The sequence below is a fragment of the Solea senegalensis genome, linkage group LG1, assembly GCF_019176455.1.
Source record: "Solea senegalensis isolate Sse05_10M linkage group LG1, IFAPA_SoseM_1, whole genome shotgun sequence".
Lineage (NCBI taxonomy): Eukaryota > Metazoa > Chordata > Actinopteri > Pleuronectiformes > Soleidae > Solea > Solea senegalensis.
This window is the reverse complement of record NC_058021.1, coordinates 23319522-23331907: the sequence shown is the minus strand read 5'-3', so window position 1 is coordinate 23331907 and position 12386 is coordinate 23319522. Positions and strand designations below refer to the sequence as shown.

Here is a 12386-nt window from a genome sequence, read left to right as displayed (position 1 = left end):
CAGGAAGAAATCTCTGACAGAACCAGGCTCAGAGATGTGCGGTCATCTGCCTCGACCGGTTGTGGTGAAAGGAAAAATGGGGGACAGTGGAGAGGTGGGGGACAGAAAATGGGGGGAGAGAAAGGACAAGAGGGAGATGAGGGAGAGACAGAAGAGAGAGAGGGAGACCAGCAGCAGATACACAACAACTGTATCAAGTTACAAGTTTATACAGTCAATGATATCGACTTTTTAATTACAAAATAATAATAATGGTGACGATGAGCGTAGCCTCGGAAACTGGATCTTGATCCTGCAACCTGCATGATGAGAATACAGAGAGAGAGGGAAGGAAGGAAAGACACAAACTAGGGAGAGAAAGAGACAAAGTTAATGACATATAAAAAGTCATAATCATACCCTGAGTGTGAGAGAGTGAATGTGCGTGCACCACAGGAAAATCCCCCAGCAGTCTAGTTCTATAGCAGCATAACTAAGAGATGGTCCAGGTTTCCCTGAACCAGCTCTAACTATAAGCTTTATCAAAAAGGAAAGTTTTAAGTTTAACTTTAAATACAGAGAGAGGCTCCGCCTCCCGAACTATCATTGGTAGCTGGTTCCACAGGAGAGGAGGAGCCTGGTAACTAAAGGCTCTGCCTCCCATTCTACTCTTACAGACTCTGGGAACCACAAGTAAACCTGTATTTTGTGACCTAAGTGGTCTATTAGGGTGATAGGGTAAGACTAGGTCTTTCAGGTATGAAGAGCCCTGACCATTAAGTGCTTTGTACGTGAGGAGGAGGATTTTAAATTTAATTCTAAACTGTACGGGGAGCCAGTGTAGAGAAGCTAAAACTGGAGTTATGTGGTCTCTCTTTCTAGTTCCTGTCAGAACTCGTGCTGCAGCATTTTGAATTAACTGAAGGGTTCAAACAGACTTGTTAGAACATCCTGATAATAAGGAGTTACAGTAATCTAATCTAATCTAGATGTAACAAAAGTATGAACTAGTTTTTCAGCATCCTGTAAGGATAGAATGTTTCTAATTTTCATAATGTTCCGCAGGTGGAAGAAGGCTGTTCTGGAAATTAGTTTTATGTGTGAATCAAATGACATTTCCTGGTCAAAAGTAACTCCAAGGTTCCTCACAGTGGAACTGGAAGCCAGGGTGATGTCATCTAAAGTGACAATGTGATCAGAAAGTTTTTCTCTGAGGTGTTTAGGGCCGAGTATAAAAGTTTAAAAGTAGAAAGTTACAGGTCATCCAGGACTTAATGTCTCTGAGACATTCCTGGAGTTGAACAACCTGATTTATTTCATCCGGCCTCACTGATAAATATAGCTGTGTGTCATCTGCATAACAATGAAAGTGTATGTTATGCTTTCTAATAATGTTCCCTAGAGGAAGCATATATAAGGTAAAAAGTATAGGCCCAAGCACTGCGCCTTGTGGAACTCCACGATTAACTTTTGTTTGTAGTGAGGCTTTATCATTAACATGAACAAACTGGAATCTGTCAGATAAGTATGATTTAAACCAGCAGAGGGCAGCACCTGTGATACCAAGAGTCTGCTCCAATCTCTGCAGTAGAATATCATGATCAATGGTGTCAAATGCAGCACTAAGATCTAACAGGACAAGTAAAGAAACTAGACCATTATCTGACGCCAAGAGAAGATCATTACTAACTTTAACTAGTGCTGTTTCTGTGCTATGGTTTCATCTAAAACCTGACTGAAAATCTTCAAACAGGCCATTAATGCGCAAATATTCACATAATTGATTGGCAACTGCCTTTTCTAAGATTTTAGAGACAAAGGGAAGATTAGATATAGGTCGGTAATTAGCTAAAATATCTGGGTCAAGGGTCGCTTTTTTTAGAAGGGGTTTAATAACTGCTATTTTAAACGTTTGGGGCACATATCCAGTTAATAAGGATAGATTAATTTGAGTTAATATAGAGCTGTTAATTAAAGGAAACACATCTTTAAACAGTTTGGTGGGGATAGGATCTAACTGACAGGTTGATGGCTTAGATGATGAAACTAATGACGTTGGGGTGGAGTGGCTCAGTGGTTAAGACCCTACCTTGTGTACCAAAGACATCATGGTCGCAAGTTCGATTCCACCCCTGTCTAATTGTACTTGATTCCATTGTAAGTCGCTTGGGATAAAAGCGTCCGCTAAATGACATTTAATGTAATGTTAACTCAGGGAGATCTATAGGGGAGAAACTGTCTAACTGTGCACCTGGTGCTTCTAAAGCTCTTGTGCTAAAAGATGAGTCAGTCCCAATATGAGGGAGGAGATGATCAATTTTTTCTCTAATTGATGTTATTTTATTCACAAAAAAGTTCATAAAGTCATCACTGCTCAGTGTTAAAGGAATAGATGGTTCAGTGGAGCTGTGGCTCTGTGTCAGCCTGGCTACAGTGCTGAAAAGAAACCTATGATTATTCTTATTTTCTTCAATTAGAGAAGAATAATAGGCAACTCTAGCTTTATATAGGGCTTTTTTGTAAGCTACAAAACCATCTTTCCAGGCTATATGAAGTTCCTCTACATATATATATATATGTGTGTATATATACATACTGTATTTTTAGGATAAACAGATAAATAATATAAAAAAATGAATAAATTCTGCATTTTAATAATATTGACAGAACAAAGTCACTGTCAGAGAAAAGACAAGAATTGGTCTGACTGGACAGAGGGCACCCTCTTGTGGTGGAACATTGTTTTTCAAACATGAGCAGTGAGGTTCACTTCAACTGTGAGATGTCATCCAATCATGACTCAGCGTTTTATAAACGTCAAAACTGTATCATGGAAAAGAACCACAGCTTCCCTGAGTCACTTGTGTTTATGTTGTTGTTTGTTCTCTGTTGTCGTCACACAAAGCTTTTACACAAAACCTTAGAGTAAAAACACGAAGAAATGAAAAGAGTTTCATAAATAACACAAACTCTCTCTGGACGAGGACAGGGACAAATGTTTCGCACCAGCTCATTGTTTAAATTCACTTTTATACACAAGCCATAAAACACTGAAAGCAGCTGTGAGACGTCTTTGTCTCCACACACTTGACGTTTGTGTCCTCTGCAGAGCTCGTCACCACTAGCTCTGTAAATATGTGCTATATACTTATACTGTGTATATATATAGATATATCTATATATATACACATACACAGTGCACCTGGAAAGTATTCACAGCGCTTCACTTTTTCCACATTTTGTTATGTTACAGCTTTATTTCTGAATGGATTAAATTCATTTTTTTCCTCAAAATTCTACACCCAACACCCCATAATGACAACATGAAAGAGGGTTTTTTGACTTTTTTGCTAATTATATTAAGAATAAAAAAAAAACTGAGAAATGTACACAAGTATTCACAGCCTTTGCTCAATACTTTGTTGATGCACCTTTGGCAGCAGTTACACCCTCAAGTATTTTTGAATATGATGACACAAGCTTGGCAAACCTATCTTTGGGCAGTTTCACCAATTCCTCTTTGCAGCATCTATCAAGCTTTTTAAAGTCTTTTTTACAATTTGCAATTTTACTTTTGTGGAAGTAGGACAGGTGAATGAATGATGAGGACAGGTGAATGAATGATGAGGACAGGTGAATGATCATGAGGACAGGTGAATGAATGACAGGTGAATGAATGATGAGGACAGGTGAATGATCATGAGGACAGGTGAATGAATGAGGACAGGTGAATGAATGATGAGGACAGGTGAATGATCATGAGGACAGGTGAATGAATGACGAGGACAGGTGAATGAATGATGAGGACAGGTGAATGAATGATGAGGACAGGTGAATGAATGATGAGAACAGGTGAGAATGAATTTGTGGACGGTTTAACTTCCTGACGAGTCGAACTGTTTCCTGTGAAGCAGCAGAGAAGTGAACAAAGTCACTCACATGATTTATTCATTACACGGAAAAGATAATGTTTTCAGCGCAGGAAGAAAAGAGCCTGTGTGTGTGTTCAGTTAATTGTCTGCTCTGTTTACTTCATTTAAAACCTGTTCTCTGTTGTTCCAGCGTGATTTGACTCACAGTGGAATTTGCTGAACAGTCACGTCAATTTTCTGAGGAAACACCGACACCTTTAGGTTTGGCTTTTTTATTCCAAACGTCGGAAAATTGTTGTCAGGTGGAAGCGCTGCAATATTAAGCTCTGAAACTTATCACAGTATTTCAAAATAATATTATATATGTGTCTACAGTCACAAACATAATTTATTCTGTGACAAACAACAAACTGATACAGCACGTACATTTGAACACATGTGGATAACATCACACACACTACAAACCTGTGTGTGTGCGTGCGTGCGTGCGTGAGAGAGAGAGAGGAAGACTCACTTTGAGAAAATTACTGAAATTAATTTTCTACAGATGAATATTTTCTTTTTGTAACAGTGATGTAAATAGACACATGAACACACGTCAGTCTATAATTTTGTTGTAAGAAAATGGGACTTGAACGGTGAGTAGAACATTTTCTCATTTTAATCCATACGATAACGAAATAACTGCAAAAAAGTTATTCCGCCACCGCTGCGCCTTTCATCGGAAGAGAAAGACGATGCCGGTGCGAGCTCGTCCAAGTACTCCGGAACACCAGCATCTTCTTCCTTCCTCTTCCTCCCTCTTCCTCCCTCCCCAACTTCCACAACACAATCAGTGACAGTAATGAATGGTTACATGGAGTAACTCAGTGATCTCTGTCTGCTTATTCTGTGCGTAATGTTTGTAGATGATGACGTGTGACACTGACACATTTATAGATTGTTGAAATGATCTGTAAATTCAGCTCACACGGATGTGTCTAAACATACATGCAGAAAAAACACGCACAGGATCAACTATCAATGCACAGCCAGTTTTTTTAAGCATCAATATTAATATTGATATTATTAATAATAATAATAATAATAATAATAATGATAATATGAGAGCAGTCGCTGTGACCCTGACATTTAGTTACTTGGTTTTTATCACTAATTCCAAAAAAACAAACGACCAAAATAATAGATTTTTACAGATTTATACATTATAAATTGATGCGTTGATTGCACACTTTCCTTCTTTATCTTTTATTTCCCTCTTTCTTTGCTGCCTCATTTCTCCTTTTCCTTCACCAATAAGGCGTCAGAGACGGCGTTTTACAGTCATTTGTGTATTGATTTGTGGGTGGAACAGTGTTACTCATTCACCTCCGCTCAGTTTCACGTTTGATGGGATGTTTAAAGAAAAGGTGCGCAGGACTTAGCGTACGCATGGTTTTCAAATGTTGTGCGTACGATGTATTTTAGTATGAAAGCTGGCTGTCCTGACAAAAAAGTCCAGTTGAGCTGGAACTGTACCGTGGAAAAGCACCAACAGTAACAACTAAATCACAAATTATTAAAGATTTAGTCCAGATTGAATAACAATAGTTCAATTTATACTCGAGTTACAATGAGGGTTTTATTTTGAAAGTCAGAACAGGAAGTGTTTGTGCTCGCCACGGTGAGTTTGACAGTGAGAAGTGCAGGCGTCTCATCAGTGGACGAATTCAACACATTGAGCTCAGTGGAGGCGAGCAGTGAGGAGGAAGCAGCAAATCACAGGCTAGGATTTTTATCAAGATATAATCTCTTCTTCATCTTCTATTTTTTTTATTATTATTGTTATTATTATTATTATATTGCAATAATAATATTTTATTATCGTTTTATATTTTTTTCATCATGGAGTTTGAGAAGGAAATGTCCCAATGCTGTTAAAGGGATGAAAAACGTGAATGAAGCTGTGTTCTGTGTTTGAGCAGCTGACGACTGAACATGAGAAGTTTGATCCTGTTCACACTGTGTGTGTCCACGTGTGTCCTCATGGTGAGTCTCCTTAATACACACACACACACACACACACACACATATACATATAGACACACATATACATATAGACACACATATACACACACACACACACACACACACAAATATACATATAGACACACATACACACACGCACACACACACACACAAATATACATATAGAAACACATACACACACACACATACATACACAAATATACATATGGACACACATACACACACACAAATATACATATAGACACACATATACACACACACGCACATACACACATACACACACATATATACACAAATACATATACACACAGATACACACACATACATACATACGTACATACATACACACATATCTGTCCAAGCTATACTAACAAGAGATTTTTGGTGGCGCTTAGGGTCATGCTAACCTACTTTAGATGAATGTATTGCTCTGCTAATGACAGATGTTTGCCTCCGAGCTAATGTGGGTTGAATCATTAAAGTTCACAACAACTATCAAAGTTAGCCTTTTAAGCTAATGAGTGCTTACTAATGACAGATTTTTTTAAAAGAGCTAGTTAGCTCCTCAAGCTAATGTGTGCCTATGCTAACAACAGCTGTTGAATTTTATGTTGAGTGTTCAGGATGATGCTAACAATTACATACTTTAGTAAACAGTTATCCCTCAAAGCTAATGTGTGCTACACTAATAAGGTCACAAACAAACAAACAATCACAGTTAGCCATTTAAGCAAATGTGTGCTAACTATGCTAATGACAAAGTCTGGTGTCATGTTCAGGGTTTACTAAACAACACTTTGGTTGGTGGAGCATTAACACATTCATACAAGTTTATTCAGACAGATAATTCACCACTTCATTTAAGATTTCCTGGTGTAATTAAACGCCTGAAAAAAACGAGTGTTGTTGGGTTTTTCGGAACGGTCACAACACAATGACATATGTTAAAAAAGCCACCATACAAGGAGGAAGTTGTTGATGACATAATTGGAATAATCAATAATGGATTATTCCTTGATGAAACTGAAGTAATCACTTAATCAAACATCTGGCAGGAAAATTAATCCTCATCATCCCTGAATTTTGATGGCATCAGCTTGAATTTAAAGTAATAAGCGAAGGTTTTGAACTTATTTTTGTTTTATTGATTAGAATAATTTGTGGGAATACGGTTGTCATGGTGGAGTCGATATCCTCCCCTCTCTTCTTTTCTTTTGGCCTTACTCTCTTCCACTTTGCAGGATAAACAGTTAAAGTGCTCTGTGTCACTCTTCCCATCAGCATCGTCCTCAGCCTAAAAGCAGACCAACCAGCCTGTGCCACTTGTTCTTATGCCTCGTCCACAATTTCTAAAAATAGAAATAGAAATAGCAATTTATAGCAATTTACTAGCATTTCTCAAAATAGAAATAGCAATTTCTGCTGTCATTTTATTCACAGAAGCTTCATCCACGCGGGTTCATTTTAAAAAATATCTTCATCTGCGCTGTCAGGAGCTGTAATGATGACAGCGAGAGAAAGTTGGAAAATTCTCTCTCCATTCTTTGTTAATAAAATGATTCCACCGTCCCGAGGTTTGTCTCGGCCTCGTCCTGAACTGGCTTGATCTCTGGCTCCATCAAGTCAAAGTTAAAAATCTGGTTTGTTTTTTAGTTTGTTTGATTGTTTTTTTGCACTACTTAGAGCTGCATGTGAAACTCTAACCGGCTAAATCACACAGTTTGTTTACAGTCATGTTAAAATTCAGGTTGGTCCAACTAAAATGACCATCTCTCCCTCACTGCCAACATTGCTGCAACAGCTAGATCTTGCAGATACATGTTGCACAACATCCGAAGGATTCGGCCTCTTCTAACCCAGAAGGCGGCACAGGTTCTGGTCCAGGCTCTTGTCATCTCACGCTTGTATTACTGCAACTCCCTCCTGGCTGGTCTTCCTGCATGCGCCATACGACCTCTGCAACTCATCCAGAATGCAGCAGCTCGACTGGTCTTCAACTTACCAAAATTCTCCCACACTACACCCCTCCTCCGCTCCCTTCACTGGCTTCCTGTAGCTGCTCGCATCCGCTTCAAGACTCTAGTGCTTGCGTTCCATGCTACAAACGGATCCGGTCCAGCCTACATCCAGGACATGATCAAAACCTACACCCCAGCCCGCCCACTCCGCTCTGCATCGACAAACCGGCTCGCTGCCCCCTTACTGAGAGGATCGCAGAGGCACTCGCAGAACTCGAGACTGTTCACTGTCCTCGCTCCCAAATGGTGGAACGATCTCCCCATCGACATCCGGACAGCTGAAAGCCTCCACATCTTCCGACGCCGACTAAAAACACATGTCTTCCAACTCTACCTCGACTAAGACGACAAAAAAAACAAAAAAAATTGAACATCGAACTTATGACTAACACTTCATAGTTTGTTCTACTTGAAGCTCTTACTTACTTCTAGCTCTTATTTGTACCCAAATGTTTAAATGCACTTTTGTAAGTCGCTTTGGATAAAAGCGACTGCTAAATGACATGTAATGTAATGTAATGTAATGTAAAATCGAGCAAGTCTTAGTCTGACTAACATAACTAGATAGTGTTATTCATAGTCCGATTACTCCTGCATGTATACACTTAGTCGGACTGGAGTCAGACTTGGTGTTCTGTACATGCACCAAAATGTCCTCCCCGGTCTTTGACCCAGAAGTAGAAAGAAAAGTTGTCCAATTGTCTTAGTTGGACTGAGCTTGATTAAACTGTGCATGTAAATGTACAAATTTTCCCAACCTTTTAGATAAGATTTATGTTTGTATATGTTTAAAGAACCCTTAATTTTACACTTATAGACCAAAAATCTAAATGTTATTAGGTGTTAGAGACATGGCTGTAAAGTAGTCGATACTTTATGCAACATATTTCCTATTTCCCCCAATGATTGGTGTTTTTTAGAGACTAAACATGCAGCAAAAAACCCAATGCATTTGTCAGGGTGAAAATTTAAGTCTCAAAGAAATTTTCTTTGAGACTTAAATTTTCAAATTGGCAAATTATAAGTGGGCTGGGCAAAATAATGGGGTAAAAAAAAGAGAGGATGCTCTAAAAACAACAGAAAAGCAGCCATCTTGGATTGTACAGCTAGTGCGAGTTGATTGTGGAGATGTTCCACATGTTGTGTTTGAACAAACTCTCCCTGCAGATTGAACGTGATTTGGGTCATGACTGTTTGACGTCTTTAAAAAGTGGTGCTCCACATCCAGAGTTTTGGAAACACTGCGTTAAGTCATCAGCCCAGAAAGTGTCACAGTCCTTTGAAAACGCAGCATTTCAGCGTGTGAAATTCGTTTATTTGTTACTTTGGAAACGGCTCATTTATTTACAGAATCTGGGTCAAATTTGGATGAATTCTGTGACAGTGATGCTTTTTTTTTACTCCAGGGTTTTGGATTTGCTGCCTCTCTGATCTATTTCTGCCTCTTTTTCCTAATCCTGAACCAAACTTTCTGATCACTGAAGTTTATTATCACAGTAAAAAGCTGCAAAAGAAACTTTGATATCCTGTGCAGCACCCTGAGTCTACTCTGTCCCCGACAGGTAACTGCAAAAACGAATCATTATTAAAGCTGCTCCTTGCAGCAGGTGGTGCTATACTCCACGTTTTCATGTGCTGATGTTTTCTGGCCACATCTTGTTTTCTCTAATCTCACATAAACAGTTTTGTGCAGATCAGTCAAAGTTACAAGCACTTTTGTTTTGTGGCAAAACTAAATCCAAAATGGCGACTTCCTGTTGGCTCGTCAGTCGGTGTGTTGTGTCACGTATGAAGTTTCAAGTACATCAGTCAATGTACGGCGAAGTGACAAAGCACTTCCTGTTTTGTGGCAAATTCTCCCCAAATTCCGATGGTTGCCGTGGCACGCCCTTTTGATAACTTTTCATCTTTGATGTGTCTAGTACAAACTTGCATGGTTTTTTGTTGGTACGATTATCGTGTTCATACGACTTTGTTCATTAACGAAAACTTGCAAATCGCCAAGATGGACTGCAAATTCAAAATTCAAAAGACTTCCTGTTGAGTTGAGACCATGGTCCCAATAGGCTTTTTTGTTCGCCTTGGACTGTGACATGTTTCCAGCAAGTTTCGTGTAATTTAGTGTATTTCACCTTTGGGGGCGCTACTGAGCCATTTTGCACCACTTTTATATATTTCCCTTTCCCCTTAAGATTTTCTGCCAGTTCTGATTTGCGTGCCAATTTTCGTCCATTTTCACCAATGTTTATTGTGTTAAAAATGCGATCATTTGGGTTAAAAAAAAAAAAGATAATCCAGGAATTTAAATAGGTTATTTTGCTTGAGCCCTAATAATTAAAATAATAGTAATTGTTTAATTGATTTTATATCATCAGAATCAGGTTTATTGACAAGTAAACATTTCACAATATAAGGTGAATATAAGTGTGATTCATAGTCTGATTACTCCTGTCCGTAAACTCTTAGTCAGACTGGTTGAACTAAGAAAATGATTCAGTTTTTTTAACATTAGTCCGATTAAAATTGAGCTAGTCTTTGTTGGACTAAGGATGAAGTGATTCATAGTCCGATTACTCCTGCATGTAAATGCTTAGTCGGACTAAGGCTGTAAATTTCTGGATGAAATTTTTGAGAAGTATCTGCCGGGCCAGATACTGATGCCTATGGGCCACTTTTGGCCCACGGGCCACCAGTTGGTGACCCCTGATTATTAAAACATTTCAAATATCAGCATCTGCTGACAAACTTTGATGTAAAGGAGGAATAAAAGTCAGTGAAAGCTGAAAACATTTCCCTGACACTGATAGCTGATAAGTGTTTTATGTATTTGGAGAATTTAGGCGTTTGATGCATTAATTCTTCAGAGATCTTTTCATTTTTGTAGTTGTTTCTCTGTGTGTAGGTTTGATCACTGCCATGGTGGGAGCACATACTTTTGTGCTGATGCCACGTTATTAAAATGCTGCTGTATGTTAATATATGCACCATATATTGTATAAATTGCCGCCTGGCTGTGCTGAAAGCACAACAGTGTGGGCGCGGCGTGGGTTTTTCCCGCTGATCCCTCTGGAGGTGGACACCGCTGCCCTCACCCTGACTCTGTCTTCTATCAGCGCTGCCAGCTCTCAGTGTGTAGGCATGCACCGTCATTTAAACACCACAGGAGATGTTTACAGCAGATCCTTTGTGTGCCGGGAAAACTCAATGAGGTGGAAAAAAACTGGACTCGGAGAAAATTGGCAAAACTAAACTCTAAAAAACCACACCTCCGAAAACACCTGAACTGCACCACAAGGCAAACACAAAGAGCCGTATCTGTACAATGGAAAACAGCCAAAAAGAGACGTATCACGCAGTTTGATGCTGTTAATACTGATTTTAGCCACATTACACCTTCTTTATCTCACTGTTAGACAGAAAACTCATGTTCGTAAACCAAGACATTTGAACTTAGTGATAGAGGCAGCAGTGGATGAACAACTCCTGTGTGTGTGATTTTCTCTATGGACTTTGGTGTGGGAGAGTGAGTGGTTTACTACCTTCAGTTTCCAGTGGGAAAAGGCCGTTTACTGACGAGATAAAGACACCGTCTGTCACGTCGTTATTTTAAACACATGGCAGAGAGTCGTTGATGTGCAGTTTGAAGAAACAGAGGCTAAAAAACAGCTGGATATACTGATCAACGCGTCCACGACACAGACACTTTTACAGTCAATCATCTGACAGAGGCGATGCAGCTACTGAGCCTCTCTGTGATTATTGATGTTGCCCTATAATTGTGGCTCTTATTGATGTCTTATTGGATGAGTCACCTGCGACTCGGTCCCTGTCACACGATAATGTCTTCACTCATGTCAGCGCTGACAAAAATAAACTCCTAGTGTCGATTTTTAATCCAGCGTCTCTTCACTGTGAAGACACATTTTTGTGCTGATGAATTTTACCTCCTACGGCCATTATGAGACATTTCAAAGATACTGACATAATTCTCCAAACAAATATTCTGCTCCCGTAAGGAAGAAATAAATAACCCATGAACAACATGACTGAGCTAAATTGCTGATGCAATGTGTAAAGTGAAGCATGCGACATCACACAACCAAAGTATTTTTTTATTTAGCCTTTATTAAACCAGTTAGAAGTCATTGAGCTCAAGATCTCTGTTCCAACAGAGACCTAAATATTAGGTATTTAGGAGACACGTTACAAACAATAATCTTGACATTTAAAGTGCAGGAGTTGACGTCACAGTAGTAAATTAAACTATACTGGTTCCTCTCTGTAGGCGACGACCTCCACAGATGTAATACACTGGACACGTGGTTCTCAAACTGTGGTACATGTACACAAGCTTCCTCACGTGGTCCTTCGAGCTGAAGAATTTAGATTTTTGGAATGTGTAGAAAATGAAAGAAATAACAAAATAATAACCAAAGCTCAAGGACAAGTCCGTTCAAATGCAATTGGTGCCAAATCGGCAAAAAATGGC

The 12386-nt window shown here is 39.1% G+C and overlaps 1 protein-coding gene across 1 annotated transcript in view; it reads left to right on the top strand.

Moving 5' to 3' along the window:
- Positions 1–5725: 5725 nt before the first annotated feature.
- Positions 5726–12386, top strand: part of LOC122775671 (vasoactive intestinal polypeptide receptor 2-like) — a 30354-nt gene continuing 23693 nt past the window's right edge. Inside the window, exon 1 of the mRNA XM_044035790.1 lies at positions 5726–5879. Within this exon, the coding sequence (XP_043891725.1) occupies positions 5829–5879 (51 nt within the window). The 5' untranslated portion in view covers positions 5726–5828. The remainder of the gene's footprint in view (positions 5880–12386) is intronic.